Consider the following 23,228-nt stretch of genomic DNA (forward strand, 5'->3'; position numbering starts at 1 on the left):
GCAATTCTTATTTTTAAAGCAGTCAGTCTATCAACTGAAATCATGGTGAATGAATAATTCTGTGGAGCTGTGGTTGGCTAAAAGAGGAAAAAGCATTTATGCTTCTTTGTGTTAGTAATTACTATAATTGTAAATGACACAGCTATCAGATTAGAGGGTGTTGAACATGCTATTCCTAAATTATTCTTCCCCAACAACTCAACCTTTATTTCTGCTCTGAAGGGTCATTTTAGCAATGATCTCTACAATTACACAGCAAATGAAAGGAAAGTAGCCCTCTATCCCCTTCATTGTGCTGATTGTGTGGACCAGGAAAGAACAGAGCCATTTTGCAGAAAAATTTTTGAAATTGGGTGATTTGGAGATCTCCTAATGAAAATCAACATGCTTGCTCTGATGGCAGGCATTTAAAAATCACAGGGAGCTGAGGCCTGGCAGACCTCCCACAAATCATTCCTTTTGGACTGAAAAACAAGAAAACCTCTAGAACAACAGATCCTCAAGCACAGGATTCTCACATACCCTTTACCTCCCAAAATGCCTAAGTGCTGCCCTATTATCATGCCTAATGCTCTGCTTCTGAATGAATGCACTCAGAACATATCAGCTTGCTGGGGATGAGGACTTCTTACCACTTCATCTGAAGTTAGATTCTCACCCAAGATATTCCTTCACTATTCCACCCTACAAAACAGGATGGTAGGAAATACCTCAAATAAACTTATTATATGTTTTGCTTAAAAAGACACCCACAAAGGAAGAGTGAGTGATGTGCTCTTCTTAAGACTAACTAGGAAAGAAAAGTAATTGAATTAATTGCCCAAGAAATCCTTGGAGCAGGGATTTGATTCATGTTTCTTTCCTTCCCTCAAGCTAAGTTCTCTAACCACTAAGTCACAAAAAAGCAGAGTAACCTTGAGTTTCCTCTGAATAGATGGAAAAAGCCTCTAGCCCAGTCCAACCTAACTTCTAAGTCTCTCAGCTTAAAAGTTCAGTGAAACACAAGGTATTTCAAGCAAATTCATACATGCAATCAGACTTTTTTAACATTTTGTTTTAAAGGGTGATTGCCACCATATAAAGTAGTAGATGAAAATGTCTCAAGATAAGGAAACAGCTATTTCTTAGAGATAGATGTTAATGCAGAAACTTGGGGGCTTGAATGTATCCTCCTATTGCACAAAGGGTGTGCAGGGCTATGGGGTCTAAATAAAACTTTAGTATCATTGTAAAGACTTGATCTAAATTCAGATGTCTCAGTGCTACTAAAATATATTCAGAGCACTGCAGAAAATTTCCCTCAGATCTCTGTTTATACAGCACTGCAGAGACATTCAAAGCACCTTTAAACCATCGTTACATTGTGCACAGTGTGGAAAGAAGAGGCTGAAGGAGAGAAAGCTTCTAAAGTGGTGTGAAGAGGGAAAGGTGCTCATTGTGGCCCATCACTAACTGTCCCAATTTAAGCAGCATGAATTGGTGTGAGAACAGAAACAAACCAAAACCAACCATTGTGAACAAGAGGCTATGCTAAGAAGGATTTTGTAAAGCTACAGGAAAGGGTACAGTAAGGTGCAACAGGCCTAGGGAACTTTATCATAACAGTTATCTCAGCCAAGCTCAAAAACAATGTATGGGAAGGACAGAAAAGCTTATGGATGGAGCTCTTTCCTTTTGCTGTAAGTGGCTGTCCTGTTCTTATTACAGCAACATCCTGAAATGAGTATTTCTGTCTTTTGATATTTCTCCCAAGTTGAGTGCAGTACTATTCAAGAGTGGCCTTTTCTTAAGCTGTCATACAAAACTGAACTTACTCTTTGGGATACAGTGGGGAGCATGTCCAAGCAAGCACTTGTGTATTTTTAGAGGCACTGTTTACACCCAGTAGTTTTATTGTCAGCATGGTTTCCCTGGGAAGAGCCTTTATTCGTAGAGGAAAGTTGATTCTAAAAGAAAATCAAAGTAAAATGAAAGTTAAAAAAACTTGAGCATTGTTACCACAAGTGATTTCTTTCTACATTTCTGACATATATATCAAGCTATAAATTACAATTGTTGCCCTCTGAAGGAAAACACAACTGACAGATCTCTTCAAGACATGGATGATTATTGTCACCCATTAACTTGAGTCACAGTATTTGAGAAGAGGCAGATAAAAACTCACTCACTTCAGTGATAATCACTAGGGCTGACAAAGGCAGGAAAAGTTTAGTTAAACTTTGCTTTAGAGTTACCTTAGCAAGGAAAAGCTGTTTCACACTAAATATCCCCCCCCAAGGGTAAATTGGAAACGGATTGTTATTTGGTGCCTTGTGTCTTCAGAGGAAAACACTGCCTAAAACACTAAGAGTTGCTTCTGTGTTGAGTATGATAATCACTCTGTTGACAGGAGAGCTTTGGTGGTCTGATACTTCCCAACCACAATATAAAGGCAGATTTTGTCTTAACAGCAACGAACAATTCACATTTTTTAACGAGAAAATTCAGTTTTATCAATATTCATCCCAACTTTGTATTGACCATTACCAGACTTGCTTGGCTACTCAATTTCTTTATACAGTTAAAAAAAATCAATTTAAAATCATAACTTAGAAATACTTCCACGCTGTGTGGAAAAATCACTTGTGTAATTACCAAGACACATGCAAGTTTGTATTTTCTTTCTTCCTGAAGAGACAGTTTATGGTGCAAAGTGCATTTCTAGCTTTTTGCATGTATATTCAGTGCAGGCTTAAATTTCTCAAGTGGAGAGCAAAATTAATTACATTTTTTCTGTATAAACAAAATCAATATAAGGAGCTGGAGGCTAAAAGAATTATAGCACATTGACAACATAATCATTAAGAAAACAAAAGATCTGCATAATCTTGAGATTAAGAAAACAAACCAGAAGATAAATTTAAATAACACAGACTGGCAGAGGAAGGCAACTCAGCATTTTGGAAAAGGTATAGTCATACTTGAACAGCAAGCAGAAAGAGAAACTGTATTTTAAAAGTATAGTAGCCTGAAAAATGTAATTATGGGTACCAGAAATAAGACATGTTAATAGTACAAGGTAAAATTAACATAAGGTTTTGCTCCTAGTTCCAAAATCTGTCAAATATCTACTGAATTTGAGAAAGTTTCCTTGAATGCACTCAGAAGCCACTGAAAGAAAGTAGATGTTTTTCAGCTGAAATTCTGAACTACTCCAAATTAGCATTAGTGTCAAAATTTCAGATGATCAGCCCTAAACATTAGGAAATGCTGCAAATTTGCATCCCTCTCTCTTGGAATCACAAAGCAAGGCAGCCATTCCCCACTCTTTCTGATTACCATGAAGAGAATTGAGATGCAATTCTCAACTGCCTTCCCACGTGTCCCTATTTATAGCTTTCAAGTTTGCTTTCCCTTTCTCATGCCCTCTTCCTTACTCATAATCAGAAACACTTATTGGGAAACTGAACTGCTTTGCATGCTATAGATAGTTTGTCCTGTCTTTTTCACTGACAGGCCAACAACTGTGCCCTTCTTACATAAAACTGTTTGACAAAGTTGCACTTAACTTTAAAGCATCATTAATGCTAAGAAGAGACAAAAATAAAGAGTCAAGACATTCATTTTCTGATACAGGCGATTGTTAACACTCCCTGTGAACTTGAACCGGTGAAAACACTCCCTCAGAAAGTAACAGTAATTCCTGAGTAACTCCTCACTCAGAAAGTGAGGTGTCCCTGCCCAGGGCAGGGGGTTGGGACTAGATGATCTCTAAGGTCCATTCCAACCTCTTAACATACTAAGAAACTATGCAACTTTCATTAATGCACATCTAAGCTTACCCAGTTGGTCTTATCCTTTCTGACTCTATGAGGCTGAGTCAAATGGATGAATAAGAAGAAGGAGGTGGAAAGGAACACTGGAACTGTGGGTGCACAATTTCACCAGTAGTCGAGAACAAAGAAGCTGCTCCCTGAAAAGGTGCTATTCACAGATACTAGATAATACAGCTTGTTTCAAAGGCCAAGGGCCTAACATCAACAAAGCCTCAACACACAAGAGCTCTGGGGCAACCCAAGCTGTGCCTCCAGAGAGTGGAAACAAATCAGAGAAGCCAAATAAAATATGAGGAAGAGGGAAGCCCAGTGCCAAGAAAGGATCTGAGGTGATGAATGACAGACTTAATGCTAATTCCATACTTCATGTCTGTAGGCTTAACAAGAATTACAGAGGATGGAAAAAGAGGAGACAGTGGAATAAATATATTAAGAGCAAACAATTAAGACAAAAGAAAGAACATATTTAAGAGGTCTCAGGCACTGAAAATATGAAACTGAGGAGAAAATAAGGGCAACTTTTGGACTTTACACACTATGTGCTAAATGGTATCAGCCTGTTCAAACTCTGCACCAAGGAGACAATAACACTTTTCAAAGGCAATACACAAGTTCCAAAGCAAAAGTATACCCTTAAATAAGGACAAACAGAAGAAATACTAAACAAGGCAACTGCTTAGGTATCAAATGATTCTCATTGTTTCTGAGAACATTCTGGGAAAGACTAAAGATGGTAACAGACTTCAACAGAAGGTCATATTTATACATGAAAACCAATCAAGTTAAAATTCAAGCACTAACTGGTTAAAGCACTTGAAACCAGAAACTAAAAACATGAAAATTAGCAAATAAAGCAAGCCTTGTCTTTGGTAGAAACTCTCTGCCTAGATTCCTAATCACCAAAACACTACTCTCCTTTTTTACACCATGTTCAAATCAATCCAATTTCAGCTCAGGATTCATTTTGAATTAGTTTATTTTTTGGCCTGACTGATCCCTAACTATAGAGAGAATATCTGACCTCCCAATGTAACAGAAGCTCTTCCTGGTCATCTTTTACCACTTGTGTTTTCAATGGGTGTGATCAGCTAAAAATGGTATATGGCTTAGAATGAAAGCAGCAAGAAACTTTACAATAAAGGTATTGTCTCCTCTGTAAACATTTTATGCAAACACAGTCCCCTCCGTTTCAGAAAGGTGATATTACAGCCTAAAAGATAACTAAGAGTGAACACAGCTTGGTTACAGGTTTGAGTGACCCAGACTCCCTACTGTAGGAAATGGTGCCACTCGATGGCATGGAAAAACAATTGCACTAATACTCTACTTTTTAAACCAATTCCAGCTTGAATTCTTGCTAAAACTATTAACTAGTGTTTCTCTACATCTATTTCTTGTAAGAAAAAAACCCAACCCAGCCTGTTCCTGAATATGAAGAGATTTTTTTACAGAGAGAGTGATCAGGCATTGGAATGTGCTGCCCAGGGAGGTGGTGGATTCACCATCCCTGGAGGTTTTCAAGATGAGACTGGATGTGGCACTTAGTGCCATGGGCTAGTAACCATGGTAGGGTTGGACTTGATGATCTTGGAGGTCTCTTCTAACCTGGTTGATTCTATGATTCTATGTTTTAAATTATACCCTCAGTGCTAATATGGCACCACCTCTACTGTTCCTTCTATTTCAAAATCTTCTGAATATACTGGTTATTCTGTCAACTTTGGAGCTGTTTGTTTATTCTTTCTTGGAGGGGTAGTAGCACAAATAGCAAAAAAACACATTGCCCAATTATAGAACTGTGACAAGTATTCATATTTAGAATAAATTCAAAACAACAAATATATCCTTCACTGTGCATATTTCATACAGAAAAGAACATAGAATCTAGAATGGTTTGGATTGGAAAGGATCTTAAAGACCATCTTGTTCCACCTCCTGCCATGGGCAGGAACACCTCCCACTAGCCCAGGTTGGCTGGGAACACTTCCAGGGATGGGGCAGCCCAGCCACAGCTGTGTTTTGGTTTTTTAAATGAATATTTGATGTGCAATACGTGTCAAATAAACATATACCAAACACAGACCAAAACTTACTTCTCATTCCAGTCAGCCAGGAAAAAGAAGGATCTTTTAACAGGAATATTTTTGCAAATCTTCACTTGGCATATTGTCTTCCCAGCATAAGTTAGTAAACAGGAAAAAGACAAAGCTTTGTAGCTGTTGGTTTTTTAAATGAATATTTGATGTGCAATACGTGTCAAATAAACATATACCAAACACAGACCAAAACTTACTTCTCATTCCAGTCAGCCAGGAAAAAGAAGGATCTTTTAACAGGAATATTTTTGCAAATCTTCACTTGGCATATTGTCTTCCCAGCATAAGTTAGTAAACAGGAAAAAGACAAAGCTTTGTAGCTGCAAGGGGGGAAAAAAAAGCAACAAAAAAAGAGATTAATTGTTATGCACCACATCCAGCACAGTAAATCTGGAGTTAACCATTCAGAAACTTGTGAAGATCCATCCGTACATGAAAAAAAAAGAATTAAAATAATGACTCTCATATTCATGTGTGTGAGGAGGGGTGTTCATTTTGGACTGTTTGTTTCTTTAATGTTTGGAGTTCAAGAAAATCCCTTAAGACACATCGGTCCTGATCCATGTTTTTGTCAGTAAGACTAACTTTCTTTTTCATTATTGCAGTGAAGGAAACTTTGGACCTAAGTTTTGAAGTGTTGCTATTTGCTCATCATACAGTCAACAGCAAACCTCCCACCTGAAGAACTGCATCCAGCTCTGGGGGCCCAACATAAGAAGGACATGAAACTACTGGAGCAAGCTCAGAGAAAGCCATGAAGATGCCCACAAGGCTGGAGCACCTCTTCTATGAAGACAGGTTGAGAGAGTTGGGGGTGTTCAGCCCTGAAGAAAGGGACATTAGAGCACTTTCCAGTACCTAAAGGGGTTCCAAGACAGCTCGAGAGGGATGTTTTACAAGAGTGTGTGGTGACAGGAAAGGGGGACTGGCTTTAAACTGAAGGACAGGTTTAAATTAGATACTGGGAGGATTCCTCCCTGTGAGGGTGGTGAGGAATTGGCACAGGTTGCCCGGAGCAGCTGTGACTGCCCTATCACTAGAAGTATGCAAGACCAGGTTGGATGGGGCTCTGAGCAACCTGGTCTAGTGGAACACAGCCCTGCCCATAGCAGGGGGTTGGAACAAGGCATCTTTAAGGTGCCTTCCAACCCAGCCCATTCTACAATTCTATTTATACTTACTTTTCCCAATCTGTAAAGAACAGGTTTGTATTCAAAGAAATCTCTACATTCATTACAGCAGAAGCATTAAAGGCCTCTGTGTTGGCATTTTTCACATAGCTATTGGGGTCTGGGGCTATCTGTTCTTTCATATCCTTCTTACTGAAATCTTTTAGAATATTAGTCAAAATAAAGGAATAGAGTATAAATAACTAATGTTCTTAATTAGTCTTGTTACTTCCAGATCTTCCTGCCAGTCTCAGCTTTAGACATCATTCTGTACAAGAATGATGAACATGGGAAACAGAGTCAAATGTGAACAGGAAATTTGAAGCAGTTGCTGACTGAAGGTGCCTGACTTTGCCATATTTATAAGAATGATGGTTGATCTCTTCCAGAACATTGTAATAATTCTTATAATTATTGTAGCAGATGTGCTTTTTATTTTTTTTCTCTCTCTTTTCATTTTTTACTTTTTTTAATTCAAAGAAAATGATCTGTAATCTGTAGTTCTTATGAGGTAAGGATAGAGAGAAGGAAAGATACTTGTAAGCCTGGGAAATTCTTCCCCTAGCCTCTAAACATTACAAACAGCTGGAAGACAGTTCAGGGAATAATAGGTATTAATGCAATCAAATGATTAAGTATTGCTGTTTAAACAGAAGTACTGATACATAATACATAGACATATTCCTGATTTATACATCAGAAAGACCTAATCCTGGGAAGATTTAATGCTTACACCATGTTCCTTCTGACTGCAGTCAGAAAGATTGCTCTGAGTGCATGCACTTCAACCCATTTTATGTCTTTGTAGAACATTTTCCCTATGCAGCCTCCCTGGGAGTTCAAAGACATGACTATAGCCTTGTCCCAAGGATCACTTCATAGCATCCAGATGTAGACAGGAATCTGACTGGTTTGGGCTGTAGAAACAAATGCAGTGAAATATGAAGATAGCAACATTCTGCCACTGGCAGCAAACAAGGCACATCTTCTTGGAACTGAAATGAAATAAACCATCAAACTGATAAAAGAAACGAGAAGGAATGAAAATAAAGATTACCAGTTTTGCAACATTATTCTGCAACTTGTAATGTGTGTACCTAGATTTTTAATGAGGACAGAAGCACAGAAATCTTGTTAGAGATAGGTACAGACCTCACATGTTGCAGAATAATGTTGAAATTGGGAGCACAGATATAAAAATTGACAAAAGGTCAATCCACAAAAGTGAACTTGGGATGGATTTGACACCACACTGACACACACTCACTCAGTTTCTAACATTCATACAGAAGTATCACCAAAGCAACAGGGGTGAGGTAGTATCTGTGAGAAAGAGGTGATCAAAGTGACAACACATCTTGGGAACACTTGTTGGACCGACCTGTTCACCCAGGCTTCTGGGATGTTATGGGCAGCATAAACAGTGAAGCTGAGCTGGGAATCTAGGCTGGTGTCTGCAGCACATGAAGGGCTTTTAGGTGTGCTGGCAAGCTGGAAATTTGCATCAAAGCTGCTGCAGTAAACATGGATGAGACGAGAGATGGCCATGGAGAGCTCAGTCACAGCAGCCTCTATTAACACCAAGAGGAGAGAGAAATAAATAAAGGTTAGCAATAGGTCATTTAGGAAGAACCATATTTATCTTAAACCATCAGTTACAGCTTTGAAATGCTTCCTAATAAAATTTAATTAAAATGACATAACCTACCAACTGAAGCCAATTAGCCATCTGTGCTCCTGAAACCAGCCTTAGCTCATTCCTGCAAAAAGTGCTTTCAAATTAAGGCATTTTCAAAGTAAGCATTTTCAACTGCAGCAAGTTAGTGTGTGCCTCAGGTATGTCATTTTAGTCTGTGAATTTTTGTGCTGGAAAGACTTTTATTAAGTAGGTATTTTGTAGCTACTTACTTCAAGGGAACTGGCAATGCAGCATAGAATGAAGAAAAGACACTGGTTAAATTTTAAGGCTATAAAGCTGTTGCAACTGTAGGTAAACAATGCATAAAACACATACAATAGCAGCCACAGACACACTCAGCATTCAGGTGGCCATGGTTTGGTGACAACATTACACAACGATGGACACTGAAATACATCCCTACATGAATAGATATGAAATGCAGGCTGCACCTTTATATCACACCTCTGCTATGTTATTTCATCTGGCTTCAGCTCTGCAGTGCTTTGTTCTGCTGTTACTGGCTTTCATCCATCTTCCCTCTCTCTGCTTTTGGAGCAGCTTGGGATTGCCTGATTGCCAGTAGAAATTAAAATTCCCAGTCCTGGCAGCATCCATTGAGTGAAGAGAGCTGTTAGGAGCACTCATTTCTCAGGCAAGGGATAGGCTGAGAGAGGAACTATCATAGTATTTGTATCATTCCAAGATCAGAATGATTTGTCTTCCAAGAGGAGTACTCCAAACTCTCCTTTTTTTTTTACCCCTCCAACTCATGGGTTTCTACATGATCCAGAACATACTCTCACCTTGTTCTTTTTCCTCTTTCTATCTCTCCCAAATTTCCACCGTTCTCTTGTGGGTTGCAGGGTCTGTGCCTGACTGCAGAGATGAGCCAGCCTGGAAACAGGGCCTGAGGTGGGCACTACAGGCTGTCTCTTTTGCTATAATGGCATGGGGGGTGAAGACAGGAATGGAGCAAACGGGGACAATTGGTTCAGCTGCCAGCCAAGGACACAAACCAACTTCAGCATTACTTATCTAATTATTAGGAGATACAGACTGATGATAATCTCAGGAACAGAGTTCCCCAGGCATAAGCAAACATCCTCTGCAGCTCCAGGATTTTTTTCAACATTCATTTTCCTACTCATGTTAGCTCTGGTTTAAAACACTCTATGGTTTCTGTGCCAGGGTCAGCCCTTTTTCAACCCTCCATCCTTCACTCATTAAGACCAGTAGCAATTAACTAAATTAGAGACAAACATCTTGGGTAGTCTGTGAATGTTCATTACTCACAAAACTTGGTCAGCATCTTTTCCCTGGATTTTTATGAGCTGCTGAATAAGATTTGGTAGGCTGAAATTATATTGCCCATCCATGAAGCCAAAGAACTTTACTGCTTTTTATGACTTTTATGATTAATAAATCTCAGATGAGGAAGAACTCTGGTGTTTCACTGATTTACATAGCACAGGCTCTAGAATTCCTACAGCAGATTCACAGCTTCAGTTACATCAGAACTTATTTTCTAGCAAGGTGTCCCAGGCATAGCCAGTGTGTAAGAGACAATGAACAGACCACACTGCAAAGCCAACTATGACCAGGATTAATAATCTCACAACTCAAACCTCATCGTTTATTTCTAGTGTGACACGATTTGGCATCACCTTCTCACTGAAGGTGAGAAGAAATCACACTTGCAGAAATGAGATGAGAACAAGGGAAGTGAACTTTAACCACAGCTGCCAGATATGCTTATTTCTGACATGTTCCTTGTATGCCAAGCCTGAAGGAAGAAATTTCACCCTTGGTGAGAAACAGAACAATCTGCACCATCCCTGAAACTGTTAATGAATAGACTTGCAGGTGCCTTCAAGATTTAGTAAGGAACATACTAGCTTATGCCTTACAGAAAGCCACTTATTTCTTCTTCTCAGTTCAGTGTTACAATTCACATATTATTTTAGTGCCAGGTCTTCCAACAGAGCAGGTACTGTGCTGTTACTGCACAGCAGAGTGTGTCAAGTCAATGCATGTTAAACACTCTCTTTGACTCCGTACATGTTTTCTCTGGGTAAAACATGACAAATATCTGGTTGAACAGAATTTGGAATGAAGGCTTAAGACCCTTTTGATACATTAAAGATATTTTGGAGAACAGGAGCTCGATGCTGTTCTTATTTTCAGAGAGGGGAAAAAACGCAGGATTCTGAATACTGTTTAGGTCACACACAAAAAAAACTCAATAGAAAAAAAACCCACTTAACATTTTGGTAAAGGGCTAAGCAGCATTAATTAGAACATTATTATAATATGAAAGAGGCAAAACATGAGAAAGCTGTAATGCAAATATTGATCAGATGCAGTTTCCTAGCACTGATATTTAGCATATTGTTTCTTCCTACTAGTGGAAGAACCCTACCAATTATCCATGGAAAGAAGCTTAAAAATCTCCTGCTGTCCTGGTATCAAAAACGTCTCTGCTCCTACATGCTTTACAAGGTAACTTCTGCCTAATGTTTTTGGAGAACGGGGGAGTTGCAATGGTTTAAAAATTGGCCTTGATTACAAAGCCCCTGGGCTTTAGGAACAACACGTCAGGATCTAATACAGCAACAACTCAGAGGTGAAGAGCCATGCTCTGATTTGGAAACAATGCAGGAAACACTTAGGGAAATGAAATGCAATCAATAAAAAGCTCTTGACATTTTCCATATTCCGAAACAAGAAATGTTTTTCCAAAACAAGACTATAATAACTTTGTGCTAAGAAAAGGAGGAAGTGGAGTTTTCAAATTTATATAGGAATACTTAAAAAACCCGTTCATTTTTCCCCTTCCTTTTTTAAAAAAGCTTTCTCTGATGAATATTTTTATGATCAGATCTAGAAGCAACTGTCAAATCCCAAACACAGAGAACCTTTACATTCTTAAATGTAATGATGACTTCATTAAATGTATTGTCACAAGGTATCTGATTTCTGCATTCACTCAAAAAGATGGCAAGTCCAGCAATTATCAGTTTCATAGCATGTTAAGGGGTTGGAATGGACCTTAGCGATCACCCAGTCCCAACCCCTGCCCTGGGCAGGGACACCTCCCACCAGAGCAGGTTGCTCAAGGTTTTTTCAAACCTGGCTTTGAACACTGCCAGGGCTGGGGCAGCCACAACTTCTCTGGGCAACCTGTGCCAGTGTCTCACCACCCTCACAGGAAAAACTTCTTCCTAATATCTAACCTAAATTTCCCCTCTGTCAGTTTATCCCCATTACTCCTTATCCCACCACTACAGCTCCTACCAGAGACCCTCTGAATCTTCCCTGTAGCCCCTTCAGACACTGGAAAGTTGCTATGAGGTCCCAGTTTAGTCGACAAAGACTGTTGACTCAATATCATCAGCTCCTGGTGCGTTCTAGACTTTCTGGATGGGTCCCAGAGAACTACTGATCAAATTCTGAAAGCTGCTTATTATGTCTGATCTGGAGCAATCCCTGCCTGGAGTAGCTGTAGACATTGAATAAACATTCATTCATCAGCTTTTGAGAAACATGCACAAACACAGTCTGTAACCAGCTGCATCCTATCTGTTCATATTCTGGATTGCAGCAAACCCCAATGCTAAATCTCTTTTAACATGAATAATCTTATTCCTCATTTTCTGTGAACACTCGATGCTGCAGAAAGGTACTAACATCTAGAAATGCCTATAGTTCCTCACATTTAAGAAGAAAAAAATACTTTGAGTACTAAAAACATTAATAGAATCTTCTAAGGACTGCATACAGAGGAAAGAGAACATGATCCAGACTTAGGCATAACATGGATAAGTAGTGCTTTATTCACAGCAATGGAATAAACTGTTTTACAGAGATAACACTGTTCACAGAGGCAGTTATTGCACCACTAAATCAAGGCTAGATATTCTGAATATAGTCTCTGACTTGCTTAGTGCATGGTGAATGACTAATAACAAACCTCAGAAAATCTTTTATAAAAGAGTAAGATTAAAGCAGTTTCTAAACAAATTATTAAGTAAGGCTTTCATTTTAATAGTATCCTTTATCTTTTTCTCTTTTGTGGGAGAGAGAAGCTATAACAAAGAAAAACAAAACTCTTATGATGCTCTGGGTAATAACTATCCCTTGGGGAACAAAGAGGAGAGGAAAAGGATATTAGTTTGAGTAACTGATTGCTGCTCTTGCTGTTCAAATTTGAACCTGTTTTCTTCAAGATAAACATGAATACATACAAGAGACAAAACAGAGTCCAAATGGGAAGGGCAGTCTGTCTCCTCCTTGGCTGTCAATGCTGACTTCATTTGCAAGTGTGCTGCTCAAGAGAGCAAAGCACATGGTTTTTAGCTTCCCAGAGATCTGGAAAGATTTAGTAGCACTGAGCAAAGGCTGTGATTTTCCTTTTATTTTGGCTAACAGGCTTGCAGACTTTTGCACGCCTGCAATTCTAGCCAGCTAACCATAATGAAGTAAAAAGAGGGTGGGAAGCAAATGAGGTGGAAAAGGAAACACAAATGTGATTTCAGCAAAAATGTACAACTCAGCACCTATTTGGGGTTTATTTCTAGCTTCAGCAGGTGAAAATCTCTTCTGTATTCCTCTCAGGCTCAGTGCCCCTAGATCAACAGATGAGAGGCCCCATGGCATTATCATGAATGTGAGCACTGAGAAGCCAGAGACGAAGAAAAGCTTGTGACAAAGGAAAAGATGTAGAATGGCTTTGCTCACTTCTCATAGATCAGACCTAGGTTCCAGCAGATCAGTTTTGGTCATTGTACTTACATTTGTGTTTTATCAGACATGCCCTTAATACCAGCACTGATCTACTAGTGAGACTTTTCTCTTAACACTCATTAGCCTAACTTTAAAGATTCTCCTGGCTTTTAGAAGTTTATTGAATAGGTGCTGACATATAAGGCATGGAGTATGTTAAAACATGTGAAATGTATGTCACTGCATGTAAGAGGGCAATTAGAAATGTGGTTACCTTGGACAACTTTTATTTAGGCTTCACCACAGAATGACTGATGGCCTGGCAAGTTCTGACTTGCAATCAGTAAGTTGTAGATTCTAGTATTACACTACCTAAAGGATTCTGGAATTGTTATGAAATTAGGGTGTGCCAAGAACAGAGAAGCATCACACTTCACAGCTGAAGGTTTCCTGACATAAATAAATAGGTACAGAGAAGCAGGGAGTCCAAATTGATTCCTTTACTGTTGTTCAGTGAATCAGATTTTCCTTGAAGAAGCTGTTGATTCAATGAAGTCCAAATTGAGATATATCTTTACATAAAAGAATCCTTCCCAGTCAGGTTTTCTGAACAGTGTGCAGAGGAAGATGCTTCTAAGGTAGATTAGTATCTATTCATTCTTTTAATTAGCAACAACTAGTTGTCTATAAGAGTGTTAAAAAAAATCATGGTATAAATGATTATACCCAAGGGAGAAGAATCCTCCAAACTCTATTTACCACCTTCTGCACCTGTATGTTCTCCCCCCACTCTCCTGACCCTTCAGCTGCTTAGCTTTTCCTGGCAGCTTACAAATGTAATTGCTGTTTCTTTTTTTGCTGTCCACAAAGTTGAACAATGCTGAAATAACAAACGTGGCATTTGGAAACCTGCACTGGAACCACCTCTGTGTCTGAAAGGCTGCTGCAAGGTGCTTCACAGTAATGCCAACAGTGCTGGGCATCAACCCCTGAGTCTAAGCTCATTTTAACTGAGGAATTAAATAAAGCAGGGTCTATGATTTTGTCCATTACTGTTCATTAACCTACTCCTAACAGTCTATCATTAAGGCAAGACACTATTTATACAACAAAAAATCACAATGAACTAAAGCTTAAGGATGGAGGAATCAAAGTTATTGAAGCCAAGTAGAAAAGTCATACAGAAAATAACTTTTTAGGCTTCCATGTAGTTAATTACTTTCCCTTTTCACCACATTAAAAGTTGGGGTGAAGAACTGCTATGACCAGCACTAACTGTAATGAGTTCCACTCTACTATTCATTCTCCATATTTGAGTCTCCAGATTAGTTTTTGGAAATGCTGTTTTCTTTATACTTTTAGATCACTTCAATTTTAACTTGTCACAATTACCTTATAATATGACTAAATATGTGAACATCTACAATATGCCAACTCGAACAGTTCAGTAATACGAACAAATAGCAGAACATGTGGTTTCTGATGATACACCTTGAATTAACATATTTTAAAAATAACACTTTACCTTTGCCTGGTGTTTCCACACTTTGAAGTGAATCCTATAGAGAAAAAGAGAGGGAAAAGAAGTAATCAGTTACTTCAGAAAGAGACCATGTAGCAGTTTTGATGATTTTAGGAGAAAATAAGGTGAAAAGAGGGAAGGATGTATCTTAACGTTATGATGACAGAAGACATGACCAGGACCTGCTTCCTCTGCCATCTCAGACAAGTCACTCAAGCCCTGATCTCTGACAGTATCTGACAGGCATGTCAAGATACAAAGAAGGACTTACCATCATTAGAGGTACACGCACATTTTCAGCCTTTGCATTGGTAGAACAGAGGCAAGAATTTCCTCTCCAAACCTTTGCATGGCTTACACATTGAGATGTGAAGCTCACAACCATGCTGAGCAGAGCCTCAGCCTCCTTTCAAATCTGAGCAGCAGCAAGTCTCCACTCAAGTGGCCAACATTTCACCTACCTTCCTGTGCCAAGTCAGCAAAAATAGCTCTGCTTTTCAAAGGCCTTTGAGCAGGCAGCTAACCAGAGGTGGCCAACAGGAATTATTAGGTGTGGGAATTTAGGGGGTGTTGATGCCCTTGGTGCCTAAACTCAGCTCCTGACACCTAACATTAAATCAGAATTTGGATTCCCACCTCTCACATCCCACTGCTGTCATACCTTCCTGTGCCAAGTCAGCAAAAATAGCTCTGCTTTTCAAAGGCCTTTGAGCAGGCAGCTAACCAGAGGTGGCCAACAGGAATTATTAGGTGTGGGAATTTAGGGGGTGTTGATGCCCTTGGTGCCTAAACTCAGCTCCTGACACCTAACATTAAATCAGAATTTGGATTCCCACCTCTCACATCCCACTGCTGTCATGTCAACACTGAAAGTTATTTAGACTGAACTGACCAGCCTAATTAAACTTTTGGGTTTGTTAACTCCCCAAGTACAAAAACTGCCACCAGTCAGACCTTGTTCCAAGCTTCTCAGCCACAAGGAAAAATGAAAGATTGCAACACTGCCTATTCCTCCCAATCCACAAAGGAAAAACTGCCATGGCAGGTAGCTCTGCATCTCCTGGCAGGACAGGCAGCACCTTCAGCCCCAGAGCCACAGGTGGGACCCAGCCTTGGCTCAAAGGCAAGGGGTCAGCTGTGTCCTGGGGTGCATCAGGCAAGGCATTGCCATCTGGGTGAGGGAAGGGATTGTCCTGATCTACTCTGCGCTGGTGTGGCTTCACGTGTTAAGTGCAGCTTTAGGCATTACAGTATAAGATATAAAGTTACTAGAGAGCATCCAAGGAGGGCACAGAGACAGTCAAGGGCCTTGAGGGAAAGCTGCACAAGGAGTGGCTGAGATCACTTGGTCTGTTCAGCCTGGATAAGAGGACACTCATTCCTCTATACAACTTCCTCACAAGGGGCAGTGCAGGGGCAACACTGATCTCTTCTCTCTGGAGACCAGTGACAGGACCAGAGGGAATGGCCTAAAGTTGTGTCAGGGGAGGTTTAGGCTGGATATTAGGAAAAGGTTTTTTTCCCCAGAGGTGTTTGGGCACTAGAACAGCTCCCCAGGGCAGTGGTCACAGCCCCAAGCCTGACAGAGCTCAGGAAGTATTTGGACAATGCTCCCAGGCACATGGTGTGAATCTTGGGGCTGTCCTGAGCAGGGCCAGGAGTTGGACTCAATGATCCTTGTGGATCCCTTGCAATTCAGGATATTCTGTGATTCTATGAATCTATGGTCAGACTTGCATCTACCAAAGTGACATAGAAATAAGTTACTGAGGCACAAATCTTGATCAGAGAGACTAGAAAGTTAATTCTGTGTTTCAGTATTGCCCATGGCTTGCACTGTTTGAACCCATGTCCCTGGAAGGTTTTACTGTCCTTTACAGTCATTAATCCCTTAGCAGCAGGTTGAGAAGGCTGTGTGTTAGCACCTATGTATTCAGCATGGTGCTTCTTAAAAATGACAATGCATGCAGAGGAGGTGTAAGAAATACAATGCTGGATGTACATTCTCCCTCTGGCACCCAGCTTGGAGCTGCCAGCATTGTCTGGGAAATATGAAGAGAAGTCAAATGCTTACTTGAGGGGAGAAAAGCAACATCTAAGCTGAGAAGCATGTTTTTACAATCTTTCTAATGCAGTGAGACAAATGGGAACAGAGACCTTTGTTCAATTCTCTCAAATTCTGGAAAGTAAACCACCTTTTGGCACGGCACTTATAATTTCAACATAGTGTAGCTTGTTTAATATATAGTGGATTAGTGCCTGTTCTGGCAGGATTTGATCTCTTAGGACTTTCTGTGAGCTGCTGTAAGAAAGGAAGGGGGAAAAAAAGAGATGAAAAACATTAATTGTGCATCAGGCCCAGAGTTTCCCCTGAACGGATTTTAAAATCCCAGGGTTAGGTTGGTTGGAGACTGAATGAATCACATTTATAAAGAGATGTAATCAGTTAAGAAGAAACTATCAGTGGTGCCAGTTGCTTTCATAATCCCTTAACCACAGCACAGGAATGCACACAGTACTGGCATGGAGGAGGCAGTAAGGACATAACAAGTACAATTTAAGACAGAAGATTGGAACTAAGTCTCTTTGGTTTTCTTTTCTCTCATAAAACCAGAATTAACTAGAAGCACATTGAAAGTTTTTTCAGAGTGTGCAAGCACACATGTACAGATATGTATACACAAACCCTGTGTCATTTGCATTGGGAGTAGTAAGCAATGGTTTCCCCGAGGCATTAGGTGCACATGTGCCAAATGAATGCATTAAAAAGTATTCCACACAAAACCACACCATACATTGTGCTAAAGCATGAGGAAACCATGGTGAAAAGGCAGTTGGAACTCATTTTCTTCCCCTGGCATTTCTCCCTTACCTGCTGTGCAATGCTGCAGCACTTGAGATGTAACAGGTAGCCTCAAAAATTGCACTTGTGGTGCAAGTCACCTGCTTGTCGGAAAAAAGCCTCTTTCCTAGCCAACAAAATCTTTGGTACTATGCTGATGGACATAACAGAAACAATTCTAGCAGACTGGGAAGACACACTAATGTCACAGCATTTAATAATTTTGTCAGTACCCAGAATTCACCTAAAATGACCCTAAAATTCAGTATGAGTTTAACTCAAAAAGAGGTTTGGAGGAGTTGGTACTCCATCCAACATTTAGCTGCTGGGTACTAATTCTGACTACATATTCTGACACAGACAGGAAAGCTGGGCAGTTGTCTTTGTATAAATATTGATAAATAGAGACCCAATATGATTGATAACATTTATATACTATTCTATACAGGAGGGAGTTGTATATAATGTGTAATATCTATTTTCCTAAAATGGAACAGTGTTCAAGTTACAGACCATGCAGAAATATATTTTACTGCTGTTAGTACATTTATAGCTCAGTTGCTGAGAGAGATGAAGTTCTTTATAGAATCAAACTGAAACATTTTGTAGATTGCTGAAGTCTAATCAGCTGTTCTATTTCTCATAGGAGTGAAACCAAGCAGCAGCAACAGTGTTTGCTGGCGCAGGAACAGTTGGACTTTTCTTTTTCCACTTATCTGAAGTGAGCTGTTAGTCAGGTCTGTCTCAGCAAGGAGGGAGTCAGAGGGAGACAGGTGTCAGTCAAGGTCACAGACAGCTTTTACAGGAAGGCTGCAAGGGACAGACAACCAGTTCAGCTAACCAAGCCTGAAAGGCAATGGAAAGGGTTTTGTTCCCCCTGAAAGCGAACAAAGCCTCAGTAACTTAAACACTTCAAAAAAAAATGAGTAATAATCTTGTCAGTAGTCTTCAATGGAATATGGAGCAGCTTCTTATTGAATATTAGGACAGAAAAATATTTTAAGACTAGTGATAAAATATTCAATGTGGACAGAATCTCTTTAACATTCAAGAGAAGCTATTCAGGAACAGCATCATTTTACTCATTACAGATGAGCAAACAGCATCATTATCATCACCACCACTTACCATTTTCAGCCTCTGGAGATCACAGCCAGGACCAGCACTCTACTGTGCTGGAGACTGTACACAGAGATAAGGAGAGGTGATCCTTGTCTGAAAGGCTTAGAATTTAAATAGGTAAAAGAGAGAAAGTGTATTACTCCCTTGGTGCAAGGGAGTACATGGAAGTTGGTTCAGGAGAACCTGTACATATTGGAGACTGTCCATATAGTGGAGTTGAAAATTTGACACATGCTGGAGAATGAGCAATGGCAAACAGAGAACACTTGCAGCAGGGATTTTTGTTCCTTGTTAGGAACTACAGTGATAGAATAAGGAGTAATGGGGATAAATTGACAGAGGGGAAATTTAGATTAGATATTAGGAAGAAGTTTTTTCCTGTGAGGGTGGTGAGACACTGGCACAGGCTGCTCAGGAAAGATGTGGATGCCTCAACCCTGGCACTGTTCAAAGCCAAGTTGGATAAAGCAACCTGCTCTGGTGGGAGGTGTCCCTGCCCAGGGCAGGGGGTTGGGACTAGATAATCTGTAAGGTCCATTCCAACCCCTTAACATAACATACTAGTTTCTTTGTTTTTACAACAGAACATAACAGCTCATAACTCAAATATTTGCCTAGTAACAATCACTTCATCTCTAAAACAAAACCAGTATTTGCATGACACTGACTCTGAAGACAAGCAAAAGCAAACGTGAACACCAACAGACTTGAGAAAGACAACCTGTTGCTCTTATTTTTTTTAGCCCGTTACCTTATTCTTCATGGCATGACATGTGGGGTTTTCTGTCTGCTCAGGACAGGCCACACAAATAGGAACTGATTTGCCTCTTTGACCACTATATATATATTTTATTTTTTTCTCTGCTCAACTCCAGAGGAGATAAGGCTGAAAATGGGCTCAGGGATACTCAGTCAATATATACCAGTCAGAGGAGGCAATTTACACATTGGGTTCATAGAACTGACCTGAACACTCAAAGACCAAATACACCACATTTTTCTTACCTCAAGAAAAAAATCTTATAACAAATTAGTCCCAATACATTTCCTCTACTCTAATTCCTTTCTAAAGGAAAGTTCTGTTACTGTCCTCTAGGCGTTTTGACTGGGCCGTGCTCCTTATCTCTTAAGGAGAATTCTGGGTTGGCAAAATACTTTTCTCAAGGAGGAAAAGCTGATCAGCCCAATGCCTCTCAGGACAGTGTGGAGTTTAACTGAAAAGCAGATCATGTGAATCTCTTGTTACTTATTTTATCTCTTTCTCTCCTGTATTTGCCCTCTAATATACACAAGGAACTTTTCTTGAGTAGAGATATTCTTATTTCCATTTAATTCAACACTATGCCAGATAAAATATGTGCTGTCACAGACCCACCTATGCAAGAATTTACCCCCAATAGTGACTTGGAATAACTGATGCTGAAGTAGACATGAAAAGATTTAGGATTCTACAGAAACAAGATTTACAGTGAACCATGACCTAAAAGGGAAGCAAGAGAAGATGCTTAACTGAATATGCTGGTGAGGCCTGAGCAACAAACAAAAACCCTAGAGCTATATTTCTTCTTGCAGCTTGGTCCTTCACAATACTTGCCAACCCTCAGGGAGACAGCACCCATATAATTATCACCAGAAGGCCACAGATGGTTCTGTCCAGGGCCATGCAGCAATGTCTGCTCTGTGAAATCTGTGTCCTCTGCTCCAGAAACATGCAGGGATTCACTTACAACCCAGACCTACAGAGAGCTACACTGATGTTCTAGAGATTAGCTGCTTGGGTCCTGTACTTTACCCCTAACTTGGAAGCTATTCCCTCCCCCTCCTCCCATCTCAGAGGAAGAAACAGAGGCTAAGAGTGCAAAGACCCAAGAAAAGAGGCTTTCTGGACATCACTGAAGCATTTTCTACTAATACACTTTCTGCTTTTCGATGAGTCTTTGACCTCTTAGGAAGAAGTTTTCCCTGTAAGACTATTTGAGTGTTTGAACCTGTCAAGAGTAAGTGGATGTGGATGACAGTACAGAATGAACTTGATATGCATCTCACTCTTGTTATAGCAAGAATTACAGCAACACACTGCATATCAGGCATAATTAAATAAATTACCTAGCTAGACATGTTTGTAATTAACACTCACTAGTTAATTAATTTAACACTAGCTATCTCATTGTTCACTTTTCTGTCCTAGGTGTTTTTACATATATCCCAAGCTTTGGGAAAAAAACAAACCAACAAATACTAAAGAGAAAGAATAGAAGTTTTGTAAGCAGGTAATGGTCTAAACAGTATTTGCTGTGAGAAAGAATGACAATAGACCATACAAGGAAAAAATAAAATTCCTCAGCAACTTATTAATCTTGTTAACAAAAGCGTGTAGAGGAAATATCAATAGGGTGGGAAAGAATTGGCAGGATTTAGGATTACAGCAGACTAAACAGAAGTGGTTAATGGCTTGATTTTCAAATTTGCTGACCACCTGTATCTCCAAAATCCTGACTTCAGAAGAATTTTTGGGTGCTCAGAACTTGTGTGAATCAGGTCATAGTGACTTGTCCAAGGTCATACCAAAGCATCTGATGACAAAACTGAGAACAGGTACTGCCCTCCAAGTCCCAGTTCAAAATCATATAGAAACCCCTGGAAACCCGATTTTAGTGTTTAAAGAGTATTCCAGTTAAAATCAGGACTATATGATACTGGTCCTTCTCTGCATAAATAGGAGGGGGGGTCATTTCAATCTGAAAAGAAATCATCATTTAAGTGACATTTACCAAAGAAATGTTTGTTTGTTTATAGGTTTTTTCAAATAGTTGTTAACAACCTATATATGAAAACCTAATACTTTGAAATCACATGATTTGGTAAACAGGTGATGTGGCAAAGCAGATTTGTATGCTCAGCAGAACAAGAAAGAAGAACCAGAGGAGAACATCAGTTACAGTTAAACACAGGACAAGTCTTGTGTTCTCCTCTGTCACACATTGTCAGCATTCTTTGTAGTGTCTCTACCTAAAACTTGTCAAAGGGAAAATATGTGGCAGAACAGTGAAATGGACTTGATCCATCAAAAAATTCAAGTTCAATGCTAATGAGAAAAATAGGACATCAACTTGCATATCTTTTACCTGTACTTTCACCAATGGCATTTCATGGAGTTTCTTGACTGCATCAGTAATGTCTCTGGTTTCCACAAAACAGAGGACACTGCAGATTGCTTTAGCTGCTTCAATCACATCATCAACTTTATGCTGCTGATGGCAAAGAAAGAGAAAAATAAAGCAAACAGCAGACACAAAACATTGATCAGCAATGTCTCACCATAATCTTCATGTCAGTGAGGGTATAGCAAATCCTATCTGCTTGAGCCAAATTCCATCACCCCATGCATTAGTGTGGCTACCCTGAAATTGCAAGTGACCAAGAGTTTCCTAAGCATAGCATCATTTTTGTTCCACTTATCTTCCACAATATGTGCCTTGTCGAGAACTGTGACAAATTTGGGATCAAAGACTGATTTGACATTGGTTGGTCTGAACTTTGTGAGTGTAGAAGCACTGCAAAGAAACTTCTGAGGAAACCTGAACCCAAGTGATTCACAAGCTTTCTGAGTCTCTGATTTAATCCTCACTATTGTCTCCCACCCATCCCTGTGAGAGCTGGAAAACAGCCATGTTCCTCCTAAAAATAGTGACTGTGTAGGAGGCTGCATAATCTGACACCTGTGGACTCAGTACTTCTGCAACTAGTTTTCTGCAAAATTATATATACAGTTAAAACTATTAAATCTTATTGATAATAAATTTAGATCTTTAAATATTACCATATTAAAAAAATCTCTAGATGAATAATCTCAGAGATACTTTGGGGAACTCAAGGAAAAAAGTTCAGATTTCAAAAGGAAGGAAAAGGCAATCTTCAAATATCAAGTACTCCATGTTCAGGAAAATAAATAAAGAAAAATTCATGGGTTTCCTGCATAGTTATATCACTTCATTAAACCTTAAAATACATTCTGTGAACAAGCAGAAGCTCTCTCATAAATATTCCCCATATTTCTCTGCTGATAAATGTTCCCTTTAGTGCACTACACATGTCTATGTACTGAAAATTGTACAAAGATGACCTTTCTGTTCTCCAGCTTAAAGTCTATGTGCAGACTGTGCTGAGAAGCTTAACACCTGCCATTAACAGAAATAAATATAAAAATATTGTAAAGCTCCTAATTCTACATTACTTGCCCTGAGCAAAGCCAAAGCAGG

At 39.5% G+C, this 23,228-nt stretch overlaps 1 protein-coding gene across 1 annotated transcript in view; it reads right to left on the reverse strand.

Moving 5' to 3' along the window:
* The window catches only part of PIK3C2G (phosphatidylinositol-4-phosphate 3-kinase, catalytic subunit type 2 gamma), a gene marked incomplete at its 3' end in the record, with an annotated part of 130,520 nt that overhangs the window by 79,576 nt on the left and 27,716 nt on the right, over positions 1 to 23,228 (reverse strand). Inside the window, 5 exon segments of the mRNA XM_009080150.1 lie at positions 1,815 to 1,946; positions 6,109 to 6,231; positions 8,462 to 8,651; positions 15,009 to 15,042; positions 22,095 to 22,220. Coding sequence (XP_009078398.1) covers positions 1,815 to 1,946; positions 6,109 to 6,231; positions 8,462 to 8,651; positions 15,009 to 15,042; positions 22,095 to 22,220 — 605 coding nt within the window.

This window comes from Acanthisitta chloris, unplaced genomic scaffold (genome assembly GCF_000695815.1).
Source record: "Acanthisitta chloris isolate BGI_N310 unplaced genomic scaffold, ASM69581v1 scaffold7448, whole genome shotgun sequence".
NCBI classification, from domain to species: domain Eukaryota; kingdom Metazoa; phylum Chordata; class Aves; order Passeriformes; family Acanthisittidae; genus Acanthisitta; species Acanthisitta chloris.